General features: G+C 41.4%; 1 protein-coding gene across 4 annotated transcripts in view; it reads right to left on the bottom strand.

Moving 5' to 3' along the window:
* fmnl1b (formin-like 1b) overlaps positions 1 to 20,428 on the bottom strand; it is a 39,001-nt gene extending 18,573 nt beyond the window's left edge. For all 4 annotated transcript variants that reach the window (XR_015130791.1, XM_086304442.1, XM_086304443.1 and 1 more), the window contains exons 1-9: positions 19,626 to 20,428; positions 8,002 to 8,085; positions 6,978 to 7,061; positions 6,051 to 6,124; positions 5,706 to 5,789; positions 5,436 to 5,579; positions 4,362 to 4,449; positions 3,923 to 3,999; positions 2,004 to 2,097 (exon numbers count right to left, since the gene is read on the bottom strand). Coding sequence is in view for 3 of the 4 variants with exons in the window: in XM_086304442.1 (XP_086160568.1) it covers positions 2,004 to 2,097; positions 3,923 to 3,999; positions 4,362 to 4,449; positions 5,436 to 5,579; positions 5,706 to 5,789; positions 6,051 to 6,124; positions 6,978 to 7,061; positions 8,002 to 8,085; positions 19,626 to 19,778 (882 nt within the window). In the remaining variant the exon portion in view is untranslated. The remainder of the gene's footprint in view (positions 1 to 2,003; positions 2,098 to 3,922; positions 4,000 to 4,361; positions 4,450 to 5,435; positions 5,580 to 5,705; positions 5,790 to 6,050; positions 6,125 to 6,977; positions 7,062 to 8,001; positions 8,086 to 19,625) is intronic.
* Positions 20,429 to 21,047: the final 619 nt, after the last annotated feature.

The raw sequence follows: 21,047 nt of genomic DNA on the forward strand, positions 1-21,047 counted from the left end.
TGGTGGCAGAGCCCCTGGTGTCGATGAGGTCCGCCCCGAGTTCCTGAAGGCTCTGGACGTTGTAGGGCTGTCTTGGTTGACACGTCTCTGCAATGTTGCGTGGAGATCAGGGGCAGTACCTGTGGACTGGCAGACCGGGGTGGTGGTCCCCATCTTCAAGAAGGGGGACCGGAGGGTGTGTTCCAACTACAGGGGGATCACACTCCTCAGCCTCCCCGGGAAAGTCTATGCCAGGGTGCTGGAGAGGAGGGTTCGTCCGCTAGTCGAACCTCGGATACAGGAGGAACAATGCGGTTTTCGTCCTGGTCGCGGAACACTGGACCAGCTCTTTGTCCTCTCGAGGATACTTGAGGGTGCATGGGAGTTTGCCCAACCAGTCTACATGTGTTTTGTGGACCTGGAGAAGGCATTCGACCGTGTCCCTCGGGGCGTCCTGTGGGAGGTGTTGCGCGAGTATGGGGTGTCTGGCCCATTGCTACGGGCCATTCAATCCCTATACAACCGTTGCAAGAGCTTGGTTCGCATTGCCGGCAATAAGTCGGACTCGTTCCCGGTGGGTGATGGGCTCCGCCAGGGCTGCCCTTTGTCTCCGGTTCTGTTCATAATTTTTATGGACAGGATTTCTAGGCGCAGCCAAGTGGCGGAGGGCTTTCGCTTTGGTGGCCTCAGAATCTCATCTCTGATTTTTGCGGATGATGTGGTTCTGTTGGCTTCATCGGGTGAGGGCCTCCAGCTCGCACTGGAGCGGTTCGCAGCCGAGTGTAACGCAGCGGGAATGAGGATCAGCACCTCCAAATCTGAGGCCATGGTTCTCAGCCGGAAAAGGGTGGAGTGCCCACTCCGGGTCGGGGATGAGTTCCTGCCCCAAGTGGAGGAGTTCAAGTATCTCGGGGTCTTGTTCGCGAGTGATGGGAGAAGGGAGCTGGAGATCGACAGACGGATTGGGGCTGCGGCTGCAGTAATGCGGACGCTGCACCGGTCAGTCGTGGTGAAGAGGGAGCTGAGTGTAAAAGCGAAGCTCTCAATTTACCGGTCGATCTACGTCCCTACCCTCACCTATGGCCACGAGCTGTGGGTAGTGACCGAAAGAACGAGATCGCGGATACAAGCGGCGGAAATGAGCTTCCTCCGAAGGGTGGCTGGCCTCTCCCTTAGAGATAGGGTGAGAAGTTCGGCCATCCGGGAGGGGCTTAGAGTAGAGCAGCTGCTGCTCCACATCGAAAGGAGCCAGCTGAGGTGGTTCGGGCATCTGGCAAGGATGCCCCCTGGGCGCCTCCTGGGCGAGGTGTTCCAGGCATGTCCCACCGGGAGGAGGCCCCGGGGCAGACCCAGGACACGCTGGAGAGATTATATCTCTCGGCTGGCCTGGGAACGCCTTGGTATTCCCCCGGACAAGCTGGAGGAGGTGGCTGGGGAGAGGGAGGTCTGGACCTCTTTGCTTAGGCTGCTACCCCCGCGACCCGACCTCGGATAAGCGGATGAAGATGGATGGATGGATGGACCTAAACTTTAAATTTCAGCCAGATCAGCGGATTAACTGATATTTTCCATTATATTTTAAGTTATATGTTCATATTATTTTGGTAAGAACTCATAAAAACTACATATAATGAATGTGAATAAAAAAATAGTCATTTTAAAATCACTAAATATCCATATGAGTCTTAAAAATCCTAAACTTTTCGTGCTCTAAATGAGATACTGGTGGAGAAATCCCCTTTACAGCGAGCACCCAGCTTAAATCTAACGTGCATGTTTTAGTATGGAGGGCCAAAACTTCAAAAATTAAATAACAAAACACATCATTACTACTAGAAGCTGTCTCAGCTTATTTCTGGTCATCTTCTTGTTCACCAATGTTGATTAAATCAATCAGAAGCTCAAATTAATTCAGTTAATTAATGTTCACACAGAGAGCAGGAATCTCCTAAAGCGGCAGCTACCAATGACACACCTCAAAAATACATGTGATGACTGTCAGACACTGCAATGACTCTACTGACCTCTTTGAAGTTGTCAAAGGCGGCGAGGATGATGTCATGACCTCCTCTCACCAAACACACGGCCGCCAGCAGCTCCAGCACCAGAGCTTTAGTCCTGAAAAGACGATTGACGTTTATGCACTGCCCAGCAACTACTTTAAGATAAGATAAGATACCTTTATTAGTCCCATGTCTAATAAAGACGCGGGACATTTAAAGTCCGTCCTGAACACTAACACCTCGCAGATAATCACATCCATAGTTCTTGTACACTTTTCAGCTTATAGTTTAGTATACAGTGGCTTGCAAAAGTATTTGGCCACCTTGAACTTTTCCACATTTTGTCACATTACAGCTACAAACATGAATCTATTTTATTGGAATTCCACGTGAAAGACCAACACAAAGTGGTGCACACGTGAGAAGTGGAACGGAAATCATACATGATTCCAAACATTTTTTACAAATAAATAACTGCAAAGTGGGGTGTGCGTAATTATTCAGCCCCCTGAGTCAATACTTTATTGAACCACCTTTTGCTGCAATTCCAGCTGCCAGTCTTTTAGGGTCTGTCTCTACCAGCTTCGCACATCTACAGACTGAAATCTTTGCCCATTCTTCTTTGCAAAACAGCTCCAGCTCAGTCAGATTAGATGCACAGCGTTTGTGAACAGCAGTTTTCAGATCTTGCCACAGATTCTCGACTGGATTTAGATCTGGACTTTGACTGGGCCATTCTAACACATGGATATGTTTTGTTTTAAACCGTTCCATTGTTGCCCTGGCTTTATGTTTAGGGTGGTTGTCCTGCTGGAAGGTGAACCTCCGCCCCAGTCTCAAGTCTTTTGCAGACTCCAAGAGGTTTTCTTCCAAGATTGCCCTGTATTTGGCTCCATCCATCTTCCCATCAACTCTGACCAGCTTCCCTGTCCCTGCTGAAGAGAAGCCCCCCAGAGCATGATGCTGCCACCACCATATTTGACAGTGGGGATGGTGTGTTCAGAGTGATGTGCAGTGTTAGTTACACATAGCGTTTTGCATTTTGGTCTCATCTGACCAGAGCACCTTCTTCCAAATGTTTGCTGTGTCCCCCACATGGCTTGTGGCAAACTGCAAACGGGACTTCTTATGGTTTTCTGTTAACAACGGCTTTCTTCTTGCCACTCTTCCATAAAGGCCAACTTTGTGCAGTGCACGACTAATAGTTGTCCTATGGACAGATTCCCCCACCTGAGCTGTAGATCTCTGCAGCTCGTCCAGAGTCACCATGGGCCTCTTGGCTGCATTTCTGATCAGCGCTCTCCTTGTTCGGCCTGTGAGTTTAGGTGGACGGCCTTGTCTTGGTAGGTTTACAGTTGTGCCATACTCCTTCCATTTCTGAATGATGGCTTGAACAGTGCTCCGTGGGATGTTCAAGGCTTGGGAAATCTTTTTGTAGCCTAAGCCTGCTTTAAATTTCTCAATAACTTTATCTCTGACCTGTCTGGTGTCTAAATCCAATCCAGAATCTGTGGCAAGATCTGAAAACTGCTGTTCACAAACGCTGCCCATCTAATCTGACTGAGCTGGAGCTGTTTTGCAAAGAAGAATGGGCAAAGATTTCAGTCTGTAGATGTGCGAAGCTGGTAGAGACAGACCCTAAAAGACTGGCAGCTGGAATTGCAGCAAAAGGTGGTTCAATAAAGTATTGACTCAGGGGCTGAATAATTACGCACACCCCACTTTGCAGTTATTTATTTGTAAAAAATGTTTGGAATCATGCCTGATTTCCGTTCCACTTCTCACGTGTGCACCACTTTGTGTTGGTCTTTGATGTGGAATTCCAATAAAATTGACTCATGTTTGTGGCTGTAATGTGACAAAATGTGGAAAAGTTCAAGGTGGCCGAATACTTTTGCAAGCCACTGTAGTTTCATGTTCAGGCTGTGCGTGGTGTTTACCTCGGGTTTCTGTCGTTCAGGCTGAGCGTGATCTCGTTCACGCAGGAGGGATGCTTCATCACTTGGTTAAACCCCGACTAAGTAAAAAAACACAAAAATCTGCCAACAGTTTGCCAAATAAGATTAAAGAATGAAATGAAACATGACCAGATTAAGTGGCTCTTGTGTGGACCAGAAAACAATATGAACTGCTGAAATGAAACAATACTTTAAAATTGAACTGAACTCTGACCTTACATATGGCATTTGTTTCTTAATATGAATTTAAAACAGCAAAGGACAAGTGTATAATAAGTGAATATCAACATGAAAAAATTACATTACCTATTCTGACATTTTTTGCTATCTTTAGAGAATGACTGATGGGAAATAAAAGTTAAACTCTAAGGATCAATTAATAAATAACAATAATACATAGTGTGTAAGTGGTTTTAGATACCTGGTAATTCATGATGGCACGCAGACACATGATGCAGAGATGAACATCATCTTTCTGGCTCACAACACGCGAGTTCCTCAAGGCTTTTCTGTTTTAGAGAGGTAAATCAGCCAGGTTTAACTGAGGCTTAACTGAAGAGCCGCTTTAATAAGACCTAGAATAGCACTGAAAATAAAGCCAATAATTATTACCCATTTACCCACTTTTTTAGAAGAATGTGCCAACTAATTCTTAATGAATTAATTTAGAAATAAATAAATAAATAAATAAAGTCCATCGTCAGAAACTGCAGACTCTGTTTTAAGAAGCTCAAAAACTTCTGCAGTAAATACTTCAAATAATACTCATGCCAGCCATCATTCACCAGATGAAAACAAAACCACTGAGAGCATGCTCTCATAATTGTATTTTGCGTCACTTAGCGACATGTTTCACATTCACACCTAAGCACACCCCGTCTGAACAAAAGGACCCCAAACACCTACGTAAGGAGGCGTACTCGCTATGAGAGGAATGCAGCCACTTCCCATCAGAAAGATAAGAAGGACACGTCTGCAGCTGCTGAAGGTGAAGGCTAGGAGGAGATCATGATTTGAGTTTAAAAGCATGTGACCCTGCTCATTCCCAAATGACCTGTTAGGAGTGACCAATCACTCTCACTTATGCATTAAAACAGCGCATCACAGCACACACTCCAAAGGACACTTTACGTGTAAATTAGCCACATCGGCAGCTTTTTAAAGTGGTACTAATTGAGTCTCCAGGGTTGAGAATGAGCTCCTACGACTACATCAGCTGAATGGAAATAGGTCCCTGCAGCCAGCTTTAAGAAATCCTTAACAAGTTTTGCAGTGAGATGTGGATCATGGGCGTGCTGTCGATATACCCTCGGCCATGTGTCTATTTTTAGAAAACTTGTTTTTGGATAAACACTTAAGTCAGTTTAAAATGTTACTTTTCTCACTTTTCGGAGTATCAATAACATCAGTAAGTCATTTTAATGTAATAACAATGAAATAAATTAAAGTAGCCCATAAATTTATCACTGTGCTTTTGGTGTTTGTCACACTGTACCTGACTGTGAAGGCCTTGCCACCCTTCAAGGCGCTGTGTGTGGGTGAGTTGCTGGCACTTCTTTTCAGATCTTCCCCTGGTTTGTCAGTAGTTTTGCCTTTGTCTGTGGGCAGCGTGCCGTTGTCCACAGTCTCCACCTCATACCTGTGAGTATCACCATAAAAAGCAATGTTAATTAAATTTTGTGACCTTCTTGGACTAGTGAGTGACTGTGTGGCTGAGACAGTTCAGCAGCGACTGCTCTGAGATATCTTGTAAGCTGATACCTACGTGACAGCGCTGTGGGCGACAGACAGATAATCCACAAGAACGTCCAAACCCTGGTTCTCCTCATTTAAGAACTCCTGAGCCCAGCTACAGCAGGACAACACAAAACAAATGTAACTCAGAGGCAGAGCATGGCAGGAAAAGTTAGTAAAGAAGTGTTTTAAAAACATGAGTTAAAAGTTGTAATTTTGCTAATACTCACTATATTTCATTAAATGTGTTACAGGTGGTTGAAGAATTCACATTTTTATTTGAATTCATTGCTTCGGTGTAATTTTGTGTGCTATAATCAGCTTCTTATCTCTATCAATGGTACAATCATATTGTACCCACATGGGAGAGACTCACCCGATGTGATTGGTCCTCAGGGAAATCTCCAGCTCTCTCAGGACCTGTGTGGATTCCTGGACCCGTCTCCTAAACTGATAAAGCATATACAAGGTGAGAATGAGGTCAAAAAAATACTTAAAGATATCTTATTATACTCATTATAATATATTAAGTAATTGATCATTATGTCCCTCTCTGCTCTTCATCCATTTAAAGTAATCCACCTAAAGAACCTGCTTTTTCAGGTTCGAGAAACTGATAATTCAAAACAAACAAACAAAAAAACAACATTACTAAAGTTAAAGGTGGTTCTGCGAGCTACGGAGCTATCAGGTGGTCTTTTAGTTGCATGGACTGGACTGGATTTAGTTTGCACTTAGTTTGTTGGATAAAACAGCTGAAATACCAATATTTGAAATACTTTTAGATTACAGGTGATGAAAAAAGACTGCATATTGCCAGAAGGCTTAGCTGGAGGTGTGTCACTGCATAGCTACTGACTAACCAGAGGAGTTTGGAGGTTTTCTTTTATTATTTTTAAAGAATTAAATAGAAACATTTCAGTTTTTCCAAACATATAGCCAAGGCTCTACAGTCTATGAACCTTGGCTTATCCAGGTGTTGGCTTTACATAACATGATAAAGGAATGCTGGATATATTTGCAGTCAGGAACAGGGGTGTCCTAAATATTTTTAATAAGTACAGAACAGTAATCACAGCACACAAAGTAACTCTGCCTGAACAGACAGGGCCAACTTCAACCCACAAATATTTCTTACAGTAGAATATTTGTGGTGCCGTTCTATTTCCTGCCTCAAAAAGCTCAAGAATTTTATCAAAAGGTCTAAAATCAATGAGGCTTTTTCAAGAAGTTCATGTTTACTTTTCGAAAACAAACAGAAGCTTGAAATTAAAATGTTTGATTTGAGTTTGCTCCGATATACCTTTCGACTGACTCCTCCGTGATCCACAAAGCTCTTCAGCTTCTCCAAGTAAGCAGATGGTGGATTCTTCACTTGAAAGCGCTCCTAAAGATGGAGGAAAGAAACATTCAGACCTCTAATTATGTTTGATTGCAGCGCTGCAGCGATGGGGAAGGCAGGGCAGAGCTCAGCCGGGGTCTCACAGGAACAGGCTGATTACACCGCCTCAGTTATGCAAATGGTTGAAATGATTCGACTGCCATGCAGCGGCTACGTTCTCACACACACACTTTTCACTGTTCACGGCCTTTAGTTAAACCGAAAAACTGACACTTTCTGAAATGTGCCAAACTGTTTACTTGAGAAGCTGTATGACAGCAACGGGTTTATCTATCGCTCTCGCATCAACACACAGGTTGTTATGGACTCTCTTGTAGTTGCTATGGTGGTGTACAATATTGATGAGCTTCCTTGTGTTAGTGTATACGTAAGTCTGTGTTGGTTTCTTAACTTTGGCATTCAGCCATCTTACAAGAAGTTCAATTCGATTAATTGATTAAAACCGTCCTTTAACGTTTCTTCTTTTATCTACCTTTAATGGCTTCTCATGTTTGTTTACACTCCAAGCCTATTAACATGTACTTTACTACAAAGCAGAATCTCTTGCTTAGCGAGGTAACTTTACATTTACCTCATTGTCAGTGTTTACATTGCTGTGGTAATTTGTGCTGTATCACTGCCTGCTGAGTATAAACCCCAGTGTGCAGGTAGAGTAGTAGGAGGGTCTGTAGGATTTTAAAATCTTTGTCTTTCACTGTTATGACTATAAAATAATAAGAAATGCATGTTTTTAGGAACATCTTTATTTCTCCTTTTTTCTGTTGTCTCCAAAACATTTGTATTTTCTTAAGCCTTATAGACTTCTCCTTGCAGGCCTTTTTTGTTCTTTGCAGCTCAACCCACTGCAACAGAAAAACTCAGTTACAGTTTATTAGAATAAAAAAAAAAAAGTAAATAAGTCCTGAACAGAATATTGAAAGTCTACCTGGTCACAGATCAGGTCCCACTTCTTCTCACTGTCGTACTGGCTGAGGATCTTGACCTTGTCTGGAGGAAGATTCATCGTGTTCTGGCAGCAGAAACACATGAAATAAATGTTAAAAAGTCAAATCTGTCGATTGGAAGCAATAACCTGCAGAACTTTTTCACATTGTTCACTTTTTATGTAGAGGTAAGTCAAAGAAAGTCAGAGATACAAACGCTGTTGATGATTCACTTATGTACGAGCACTTATGTTGAATGTGACATGTGAAACAAACACAAATGAAGGGTGTAACATGATATCCACAGGGGAACGATAAATGAAAATAAAACATAGGAAAATCAAAATAACTGGGATTTACCCCATTGCAGAGCAGACAGTACACATAGACATTCATATGCGTACACTGCGATCATTAGAATCATATAAATGTTCCACATTTACAGTTTGATTACACTCAGGTCCATGTGAAATCACTCATTTTGGTAGTCAAATGCTAATTTGTATTTTGAACAAAGGTGTGTCCTAAAGGTGTGTCGGAGCTGCTGCACCACTGAAATCTACAATAAGACTGCAAAGTAAATAACTTCAGCATTCTTAGTGTACAACTACAACAACTACAAGTACAAACTAGGTAAATGTTGCTCAACACAAGCAAGTTACAGTTCATATACTTAGCCTATTATGATGCAACAGCAATTACCACAAAAAATGAATAAATAAAAAATAAAATAGTGAGGTACATGTTCTATTGAGGACAAAAGGACAATTTGACATTTTTTAAGAAATGCTATTTACGATTAATATTGATCATTGTGCTAATGGCTCACATACATGCAAGGTGTGGTCAGACTGCTCTTCTGGTTGGATGTTGGAGTAACTGAGGCGTTTCTTGTCTGAGAATGTGGAGACTTTAAATGCACCCGTTTATCACAGGCTTTTGTAAGTGGTCAGTGTGTACTACGCTTCACCGCCGCTAGCTGGAGTCACTAAACTGAACTTCTCCACTGTGTGTGGGCTTTTTAATGACATATTTAAAAGAAGAACAGCATTATTGTGTAGTACAAACCATCCAAATTCTAGCATTTTAGCGGTGTTACTCAACACTAAACAGCAGATATCTGCATTGCTCTTCTATTTTGTTGTTTACACAGTCGATTACCCTCATCCTCTGGTCTGTAATTTATTTATTTATTTTTTATCTACAATGGCTCTAATACCCATATATATAATTCTACCATGCTACCTTGTAGCTCTTTCTTAAAGAGGCTTGTGAAAGAAGGCCTACTGTGCGTTATTTTTCATTTTTAAACAGCATCAGACCATGCTGCCACAGTAACCTATATTCTCATTGATCTCTCTGTGCTCTGAATTATTTACAGATACATTCTGTGTTGAAAAACAGTCATGTGAATGTGTGAATATGGAGATCTTCCAGGAACCAACATGGTCACAGGCACGGGGTCCTCTCAAGCCCCTTTGACGACATCTTCAATAATTAAAGACTCTGCTGCAGGCCGTTATAAGTCTGGCAGTGAGTTACTCTGAGAGTCACAGGTCTTTGTAATTATCAGCTGTATGCTGTCATGTTACACTACAGTTTAATCACATATAGCCTACGTCTCAGAGCGGGATTTTAGTTCACATTGTGTTTTGAAGAGTGTGTGCTGATCCTCCCCTCTGATAAAGTGCAAGTCAGGATGCTGCTGGTTCTATACTCCTGATGTCAGCTGTTTGACAGATGAGTCAGATACTGTCAACCAGACATTTGCTTTTGTTTATGATAACTGATATCAGATTATAAAAGTTGCTGAGAAGTAAAGATAAAAGATTGTCACCACATTCCTCCCATTTTCACAACTGGGTGGTGTCCCAAACAACAAACACAGACACACGAGCGGCACCGACTATAACCCACAGAGTTGTGAAACTAGGCTAGTCGACAGGAGAATCCCGCTCAAGCATGACACACAGCTCCTCGTATCTTATCTGGTATCCTGAGCAACTCGGGCATCACAACCTCAGCATGGTGTCAGTGACACTGACTCAGTCTGCTCAGGAATGTCCCTGTCATGTCACCAACAAACAAATTCACACCACTGTCTGAATTTGAACTTCTCAAAAATTTAAGTCAGGCTTTTTATTCATCCAGAAGTAGAGGCCGAATCCCACTAAATGCTAAAAGATGGAGAGCTGCTGTCAGGCATGTCAATCTGGAAAATGGGTCAGTAGATCAATGCTGGATGTGCATCTGATAAATCAAGCCTGATGAATGAAGCTGGTGGGTCAATACGTGCTGGTTATGTGTGGCCGGATGGAAACTGAAAGAGAAAAACAGCACTGGCATTTTCCAGTGTTGGGTTTAAAATACAACATTAGCAGGACACGACACGGCTTTGGCTCCAATATAGTAACATAACACAGACCTGTGTGTGACCCACAAACACAAAAACCTTGTAAGTTATCAGACTTTAAATCACATTGTGTGTGTGTGTGTGTGTGGGGGGGGTGGCCCTTTTGTCATCTCTTCCCAGTCTCTAATCTACCACATCTGATGAACCAGTCGAAAATGCCTGACACGGTTCAAACTTATAGTCAGTCTGAGACAAAATCCCTGAAGGAAGTCCAGTCTATTTGATTATTATCCTGAACTACATGCAGTACTTGTTTTCTAAAGCAATATGCAAGGGGTTTGATGTGTTTTATTCTCCACCGTCATGCAATACAATCACCAGATGTTTTGCACGAGGGCTGCAAACTATGTGTATGAAATTTCATGCCAACTAGGAAGCATAAAAACTGCAGTTCACTGACAGGTGTGTCATCACAGCTCACTGTGCTTGTGCTTTTCTAGATTCTGTGGATTGTTGTGGTTAATTAATCAGACCAGTAAAACTAGAAAGATTCTATCCATCTCTTAAGTCTGATGTGATCAACCATCTGGTCTAAACTCTTCTTCGATTCCAAAACTCAAACATGACTGAGAGCTAAAAATGGCCCAACTACTTTCATCTTCAATGAATTGTGAGCATGGCTGCTCTCTTAGGTGTCACACTGAAGTTCAACAACATGGCAGTGATGAAAAAAAGGATTTAGAGGTTAAACTGACTTAGACGTGAGCGGGAAGTTGGCTTGTTAGTTTCCATCTATGGATGAAATCCCACGTTATGACTCAGAGATTTATAAAAACTGAAACGTGCAGCTGTATTGCTTCATAAATGAAGACAGAAAGTTAAACAGCAGCCATGTTTATGGGGTTATTGAAGATGGGCTAGCTAGCATATAATGGTGTGCTACTAGGTGGCTGCCTACAGACCTATGGTTAGGATAATATAGGAAAGCAAAGATGGAGGATGAATTTTAGACTTTTATCTCTCAACATAAACCAGTGTGAGGGTGTAAAAGAGATGAATGCAATCATATGTCAGAGAAAAGATGCTGAAAACAAAGCAAACTTCAGTCCAGAGAAGACCTGGGACAACCAGTCAACACGCTGCTGTGTGGTTTGGATTACTCGCTATGAAAAAGTCTCATGCCCACTCTTTTCTGAAGCATTTATATGTTTAGTGTCCGGCAAACTATGAGCCCAAGAGTTGAAAAAGACAACAGTTAATGAAAGCAGCTTGGAGCACAGAAGAGCTAGCTTAGACCTTCATTCGATCCTCTCATCTAAACACTAAGCACTAGCAGAGGCTACTACAGATGTGCACCTACACATACGTACATGTACAAAAAACACGAGCGAGGTTGTTATGTATTGATTTTGTTGCAGTAAAATAATAATATTCCTACAAAATGCTAACATCTGTATTCATACAGCTGCTTTTCCATAACAGCTGGTTCAGCGATGAAATGCTTTTAAATCTTTAAAGCCATTTGCCCCCAACTAATAACATAAACTGACAACAGGCAGCCTGCAGTGCTAAACATGGAAGCAGGGAGAGGCTATAAAAATACTTTACATAAATGAGCCATTATAACCTGTATGGAAATCTTCTGATGGTCTAGGAAGATTATGAGAGGCATATAATGATGATTATAAACAGACATGGTGTGTAACTGTAGACTTTTCCTTCTGCAGGAGGACACAGGCAGTCTTGCTGATGGTCGATTCAGGTGCCGGAGATAAAAATTCCCCTTTCAACAAACAGCAACACAGACAGGATGAACTTGTTTTACATGTAACATAAACCCCAAAATAAATGATAACAATTACTTTATTTTTAGGTTTCTTGCATATTTCAGTTTAATAATGTTTTAGAGCTTTTGTAACCTGTTACCTCTTTTTAATCCCTTAGATTAACAAAACAGTTATTATTTTGGCAATTTTTGACATTTATGACAGCAGGAGGTGCTGTTAAAGTTCAGTTATCTGATGAAATTAACTCTGCTATGGCTTACATATCTTTTATTTTTTATTTTTTTGCTTCTTGTATTTTATTTCTTGCTTTTTCCTTTTTTTCTTTTAAATCGGTTCAATTTTCTTTAAACATTTCTAAAAAATAAGAATTTAAATTTAAATGAATTAATGTATTTACTGTGTCACTCCTGGCACTCTTGGAGCCTTTTTCTTTGTTAATTCTTGTCATTAACTCTCTGTTGTGACAATGCTAATTGTGTGCTTGTTGCTGTATACGTTCACTTTTTCTCTTAGTAGGACGAAACTATTTGTTTCCGTCTTTACACGTGATTTAGTTATAATACCAAGAATATTACTAGACGTGTGCTCCAATTTAGGCAGAAACAATGAAGCTGGCATGCTGCAAAGCTTGTTTTCCAAAAGACTTTAAGGTTGTCAGCAAACCCCATTTATGTCTAAATGCTCTCTAAATTAAGATCATCTTTTTTTTCCACCGAGTATGTTCGGATGCACAAAGAAATATTCTGTGCTAGCAGCTGATCACATAATCACGTCCCCTGTGTGTCGTTAAAGGCGCGATCTTCTCTAACATCATCAGGTCAGCAGGGAGTTGTGCATGTGACAGTAACATAAAACACAATCTGTGAGGTGCTGCAGTCATCAGGCTTCACATGTTAATGAGTTTAATTTTCATCTCGAGCTTGCTCTTGGCTGTGTGCCCTCTGCGGCTCATTTTTATTTTTTAAGACCTGCTAAGTGTGAAGGCATGTGGCAATCTCCATGGCAACCTGCACCGTAACTGCCTCAGTGCTTTGTAGGCTCACGAATCCCCCCGGCTATTTTTTAAAATTAAGTGGCGTTACACAATAAAATCAGTGACCTTTACACCTGCTACTACACCACCAGAGAAGCGGTGAGACTCAGAGGCTCAAAGCAGCAGCAGAGATGGAGGACAGGGTATCATTTCTACAAGCAGAGTAAAGCTAAATGATGCATGATGCTGACTTCCTGAATCCCTGATGGTTCTGATTGTCCCAAAAGGATGGATCAGTGAAATTATTATCTTCACAGAAAATGAATAATTACTTATGATTCAGTGCTTTTCCTATCTTTTCCTACTGGATGTATATGCTTTCATCTTATGCTAAAGGCGATCATCACTGCTCACTAATCTACCTTTAAGTAATCCCCCAAATAGCTAATTAGAAAAGTAGAATTGGGAAAAATACCCCAAATGATTTTCCAAAGTTCAAGATGACATCTTCAGATGATTTGTATTTTTTGACCTACAACTTCCTGACATTCTGTTTTCATTCTGTTATCAACTACCTGCTGCAATATTGTCACTTTATGATTTGTTCACAGTTCCTAAATATCAAGATGTTTGAGAAAAACTACAACATAGATTGATGCAATACAAAAATGATTGTGAGGGTGCTGGGAATTCCCCAATTTGGCACACGTTTCGTTATAAGGAGGGCCTGAATGGAGTCCCCCAATTATCCACTGTTAGTGGGGTAAACCATCAGAGAGTTGAGGGTTGTTTAGTTGATTGCTAGGGTAATAATCACACAATAACAGGATGATGGGAAAACTAGGCTAGTATGGCATCATTCTATCACAATATACAAAGATGAAGGTAGAATTCGAGATGGCAGGATTTCCACAAATACAGGCTCTTGTTCATTTTCATTCTGTTATTATTACATTATTGCTGTACTGAGTTGATGCATGATAATGTTCTGCAAAGTGCGTGACACCCCAAGCTGCAGTGAATTGCATCCACATCTGCTCTGCTTTTAATGTACTTCCACAAATCTCTTTAAAATGTCTCATGGAAATACAGCCAGTGTTTTCTATATTTAGTTTGAAACTGATTGTGGGATATTGGGTATAGATATCAGTGGGGTTACAGAGGAGACAGATGATGAAGAAACAGAAATAACAACAAAACCCCACCAATAATTAAAGAAAAGAAGCTGGTTATTCTATAACGCTGCTCAGATAAGAAACAATAGATTGATACTGGCAAAATGTGATTATGAATTGTTGAGTTCACAACGCTACTGAATCCACTGTGATAATCGTCGTGATTCTGGGATTTCACACAGATTGCCAGACACAGCATCTTTGTATTTTGGTCGGAGATAATGATTCTAAAAAAATTTTAGATTCATTGGAGTTACAAAAAAGTTGTTGTTTTTTTTATAGCTTTACTTGAGCTTTAATTATAATGATGAGGAAAAAAGAAAATGAACTAAAGGGAGGGACTGAATTCACACTTTTATAGAGGGGCAAAAATACAGCACATGGGTGTGCTGAAAGGTGAGATGAGCAGTGCATCACAATAACTATTTTATCTTAACTATATTGTTTTGATAAGGATGTGCCCTGAGTTAAAATGTGATTAACTGCACAGAACTGAAACTTACTGCAAAAATTGAATAAGTGGAGTTAATGCCCATCAATGCTTAAAAGAACCCAACACTTATAACTTATAAGCCTGTAGAAAAGTACAGACTATCTAAAAAAGAAACTGAATGTTCTTTTCTCTGCTTCTTCCTGACTTTGTGCATCAGTTTATAAGTACAGTACACAAATCCGCAGATGTACATTTACAAATCCACCCACCTGCCGCATTCCCTGTTGGGAAATATGCAAAGTGTTATGTAAAACACTGAAGGGAAAAGTACTAACTGTAAATTTGGACGTGACTGAAGCCTTTGTGCAGTCACTTTGTCATTCTGTGCTCTATGTTCTCTGCAGGTTTCTGCAGCTTTAGCATTGATTCTTTTATTGCGGATTCACATCAAAGCATCAAAATGTGAGTAAAGTATCATAAATGCTGCCTCACAAACAAACCTGCTGGCTCATTTTACAAACAAATACATGCAAATGCGCACGTGCTGAACACACAGAGCACTATCCACCTCCCATCTCCGAGCCCTCTGACACACTCTCTCCGCTCGTCCTTCTGAGCCACTGCGGAAGGAAACCAGCAGCGCTTTGCACACCAACAGGCAGAAACTGGTTTGTATGCAGACAGAGTATCTTCAACACTGAGCACAGGAGATTCAATTTATTATGCACACTCGGCAGAAGACATAAGGGTGGGAGGGATAATCTATATTTGGTAGGATAGAGAGGTGATGTAGCAAAAAGACAGAGAGATTGGGGGGAGACGCGGTTGCAGGATTTAGGCTGTTATTATTATGGAGACACCTGAACATTCATACAAAGTGCTGCAGCTCTGCGATCAGTGACGCCTGCAGCAGTTGGCACAAGACGCTTGCTGCTGGCACATTAATTCATTGCTGTATCTTTCACACAAATCCTTCCACTGCAACACTGGCCGAGTTTACTCTGATACTGTAAACACATTCAAATGAAAGCAAAGACTGCAGTTTAGGCTTAGAAAAAAAAATATTGAAATAATGAAAAAAAGGTTTGTAATTCAACATGACTTATTTGATAACTGGAGTGTTATTATGATGTTATTATTATATTCTGCATGTAAAGTGACAAAAAGACTCACAGATTAAAGGTGGGGACCCTATAATATTTTTTTTGTGAAACATCTTAAAAAATAAACAGAATTATTATCATTTTGTGCTGAAAACTATCTGAAAATACAGGGTAGTATGCAAACTGGCAAAACTCTGTAGTTTGCAGCATTGTGGTGAAGTTTATGGTAATACGTCATGTTGGACTGAAGATGCTGATTAGACTCAGAGCCATGAAAGCTTCTGAATGAACAGGTTCAATCCAAATAATCTCAGAGCAGCAGAGCAGGTCAGCTGATCACTGCCTATAAACAAATCTACTGGAGCTCACAAGGAAATGATTAGATGACGTTCTTTTCTCCACATTACAGTACTACATCAGATTTGAGGATTTTCCTGCTTGCCAGACGCCCCTGGCTTCACCCATTAGTTTGTGAACTCACATTTTGAAGCTTAGGATTCAGGATTTTGGTCAAAACTTCTGAAAGCATTGCTTGGACAGTGCTTACGGCTCAGCTCTGAGTTGGTAAACCCTGACATCACTTCAGAATCGAAGGTAAATTAATTGGAATCTCAGGGCTCATGTGATTCTGCTAAATGAATTTCATCCCGACTGTCCACTAAATATCAAAGAAATCAGCTGAAGTGGTTTGGAGATATCCCACTGAAGGAAAATAAAACATTATCTCCTCAGCAGAGGAAATTACAACTCTGCCTCTCACAGGCAGCATTTTCTGCTCACACACACACACACTGACTGAAGTGCTTCACTTGGAAGGGAGCAGCATTTATCAGGGCGTTAACTGATTGCCTTTCACCTTTAGGAGCCGGTTTTGCTAAGTATGCTCACTGACAGCACGTCTGGGGCCTGTTAGCTGTGTTTCACACTATCAATTCTTCAGTGTGCAGCCCATCATTATGATAGGACTCAGAAAAGAGGAATGCGGTTAATCATAGAAGAAGCTGTCTGACCACATATTGATCATAGCTGCCGTCTTTCACTTTAGCTGTCACTGTGTAGACACGAGTTCAGTCACTGTTGCTGCACATGTAACAGCTCAGTCACAGCTGGAGTTGCACTCAAGCAATGCTTTGAAGACTTAATGATTCTGTCATCCACCCCACTGGGTGGTGTGGAAAACAGGCGGGCTTTTCAATGAAAACACAGTATGCTGCTGAAGTTGGAGAAACATCACAACAACAGGCTCCCACTGTCACGGGCCGCCGGGGCAGACCGTGTGGAGTGAGTGGAGGACCCAAGAGCAAACAGAGGTGAGGACACAAAACCGGACTTAACAGAAGGCGAGCCTTTATTTAGGGCCGAAAACTTAAGGAACAAGGCAGCAAAGCAACTGAGGGAAAACCTGAACATAGACTGGGAAAACTATGGCTAAACAAAGTACAAACTAGGACTAGTTAAGGCTGGGAAACTATGACAAGGGGTAGGGGAGATAACACAGACGACGCGACGCAGACTACATGAAACACAGAGACTAAATACACATGAGGGATGATCAGGGGAAGTGGCCACACATGGGATCACAGCTGACACACATGAACCTAACGACAGGACAGGAGGGTGCAACTGAATACACTGACAATGAATACAGACTTACAAAGTAAAACAGGAAACATGGAAATTAGACATGACAAGAACTAAACATAACCACGCAGACAGGACTCATGACCCAGGGAAACTTAGTACAGGGGGAGATGACATAACTGACAGCATGAACTTGACAGTACAAGACACACAGACATAAACACACGAAGGGCAAGGGAGACTTAATGCAAGGGTAATATATACAAATGGCTGGGCTACCTTAGAGAACCTAAACAAACAATAAACATCAAAATAGGCTAAACATAACACACTGGGTCACACGACCCAGGACCATGACACCCACCTTCTGGTTTCTGCCTTCCTACTAAAGTTTTGCTTCAGGAATTTGCTCCACCTCAAGCTCATGAGCAGCACTGAGGTCGGGGCACAAGCGTGACCTCCCCTGGAGCAAATGTCAAAGTAATGTTATCAGCAGAGGTGCTTTAATCGCTTTTACATCTTTGTGTTCAACATCTGGTCTTGGGTAGAAGAACTGTTCCAACATCTGTGCAGATGTTGAGGACGACTCCCAGTCCTAACCTGTAACCCAGGGGTGTCAAACTCAAATACACAGTGGGCCAAAATTCAAAACTGGAACAAAGTCGCGGGCTAACGCTAATATTTATTGAAATATATTTATTGAAATATATTTATTCCTCCAGATATAAGAATGAATCTTTTCTTATGGACTCAAACACGTTTTGCTGAAAAACTGAATATGGAACAAGCAAAGCTTAATACTAAACAATATATATATTAGCTGTATAATACCAGTAGGCCAGCTCTGATAGTAATTTGGTATGGCTTCGCGGGCCAGAGTTTGACACCTATGCTGTAACCGCTTTCTTATTATCTGAACTAGCCGGGGGTTTATAATGCTGAAAACGCAAGGAGGATGTTTTCCAAAAGTTAAGGCACATTAAGTTCACCATGCAACAAATGAGGCACAATTTAAGTGTGGATAAACAAAAAAATGGGTGTTGTCCAAAGAAAGGCTGTAGCGTATATGGCGAGGACACTGTGTGACCATCTTTTTTGCAAATCAAAAGTTAAGAAACAAAGGCACGTGTCTGCATGTCGGTATTTCATGCTTCGGCTGACTGTATCTATGTTGTGCATGGAAAAAATCGGGGCGATAATGCTGCTGTTTCAGGTGGATTTATCTGTTTTGCTCATTTCAGTTTACTTTCTGTTTCTAGATTCTAGATTTAATGATTTAAGCAGATATGTGGGCAGGTGACAAGCTTAGTCTTAGACTGTTGTCTGGTAGGTAAAGTAATGAGGAAAGTAATGACCTGTTTTCAAAGGAAGTTACTTTTATGAGCCCAACACCAAAAACAAACGTTGTTGTCGGCGAGTTCTGTGATGCCGAATAAATCACAAGAAAATCATTTAAGATATCCCAAAACACCTGAGTATCTAAAGAAGGACTAAAAAACACACACTGACAGAATATATTTATGGCCTCTGTAATGATCTACATCCATTCAGTATCACAGTGTCGTTAGATTTCAGTGATGTAGCTTCTGAATTATTATCTATCTCTCTGATTTTCTTTCCCTTACAGTTACGCTCCTCTCATTTGAGCTTCTTTTTCAGAGCTTAAAGTTTACTTCTGTTTACTAATTCTCTTGATTTGATAAGCGCCCCCTACAGGAATAATAAAGTAATGACTTTGAGAAGACTAACGAGGACCAACTTAAGGCACCTGCATTTCACTAAATATAAAATCAAACAACAAAGGTGATGCAGCATATGACCTAATCTACATTGTCTCTTTCCTAATATCCAAGCGTATTTTTGGCAACGTAATCTTCTCTCATTGGTAAAACTTTGATACATGAGTGATTTATAAGTACTAGTATAAGTACTGAGATAGGGCAGTAAAGAATAGAGGCACCTTTTACTAAGCTGTAAACAGACCTGACTTCCTCGTATCATTCTTTCTCTAACAGGGAGCAGTGAGCCTAAAGCTGCGGTAAGCCTGAGCATAAAGGAGCTCTTATGTATCTTTTCACAGCAGCTTTGTGTACCTGGCACAACGATAAGCTTGTCCCGAGGACGTGCACATTTTCAACATATTCCACATTCTTTGTTTCTTTCTATTGTGGCACTCTTGCTTTTTCCACTTGCAGCACGAAGTCATGCATTCGTGACTCACCAGCACAGCGTTGAAGCGTTCCTCCAGCTCTTCTTCAGGTGGCATCGGGAGTTTCGCTCCGGCTGTTTGTCTCTGGGGCCCTGTGGACCCCGGGCCCGATGGCTTGCCATCCTTTCCCTGAGAAACCTCAAGGCTTCCTGCTGCATTCCCCATGACTGGCAATCCAATAGATCCAAAAAACACACATATGCACAAAACTCAAAAGAACAGTCACTGCCAGAGTCTCAAAAAGGATCAAATGTGGGTCTGTCTGCTCATCCAAAGTTAGGTTCTGTGTAGCTTGTGGCCTTCCATTATCTCCACAACTCCTCTGTGTTGGTTAACATTTATTACTTGTCAGCTTTCAGTTTTCTGACAAACAGAAGAATGAAATCCACCCCAGCCTCTGAATGACAGCTCAGACCTGGCTCAGGTCCTAGTGTATTATGAAACCCTAGAAAGAGGGAAGGGGATATCCTGACAGGGACGGACGGACTGACAGCTGAGCGAGTGACAGAGGAAAGGGGGAGGAGGGAGACTTCAGAGCCTGAGGCAACTGCTGAACAGCAGGCTGAAATAACAACAGGAAAAAAATCAACAGAAGAAGATAAACAGCAAAATATAGGCAGCACTTTGGTGTGGAGGAAACTCAGGAGGAAACTACTCCCAAAGCTGCTGCAGGTAAGCACACTCAGCTGGAGCTCCAGGTGATCTGTGGAGGTTCTTCATCTGCTGCTGGATGCTGGTAGTCGGTGGACCTCTGAACTCCATATCCAGAGTAAAAGGAAAAAACAGGGAAGAGCAGAGAACCGGCAGGCAGCTACTCTGTCTATCCGACAGGAGAGAAACTGAAGGCAGCAGTGGCATTAGTTAATAGCACAGAGCACTCTGGGTCCTAATGCCTCCCTATTCAGGCTGCACCTGACCATGGGAGCTTTCAGAGAAGGTGTGTCAGATGCATTTTAGTTCATAGGCCACATGACACTCAGTCAAGTTCAAGTGGGCCGAACCAGTTAAAGCCAAACAATATACAAAAATATCTTTAGTTCATGAATGCAAAGAAGTACATTCTGAAAATCAATTTTTTTTACTTTTAAAGAGGAACTCGTTTACAAAAATTTGATCAACAGCTACTAATCTCTAAGAAAAAATGAGATTGCTGCAGTGAAAACATTAAACTCAACCAGAGCAACAGAATAGCTTAAACAAAGAATAATTAATAAATTAAAGGAGCATCTCAAGAAAAAATGAAAGAAGTTACAGTATCATATGATTGTTGGGTTTTTCTCTGTATGTATGATTGTAGGGTCTACCTTTAATTTAATTTACAATCTAAATAACATGCAGTTCTCTGACGACTCTGCAATAGTCGGCCTCATCACTGATGGGGACGACAGGAAGTACAGAGAACTAACACAAGGCTTTGTGGACTGGTGCCAGCAG

Source organism: Aulonocara sp. 'chitande type north' Nkhata Bay, linkage group LG8 (assembly GCF_057382095.1).
Source record: "Aulonocara sp. 'chitande type north' Nkhata Bay isolate Kocher_YH1m ecotype deep benthic linkage group LG8, A_spYH_male_GT1.1, whole genome shotgun sequence".
Classification (NCBI taxonomy): Eukaryota; Metazoa; Chordata; class Actinopteri; order Cichliformes; family Cichlidae; genus Aulonocara; species Aulonocara sp. 'chitande type north' Nkhata Bay.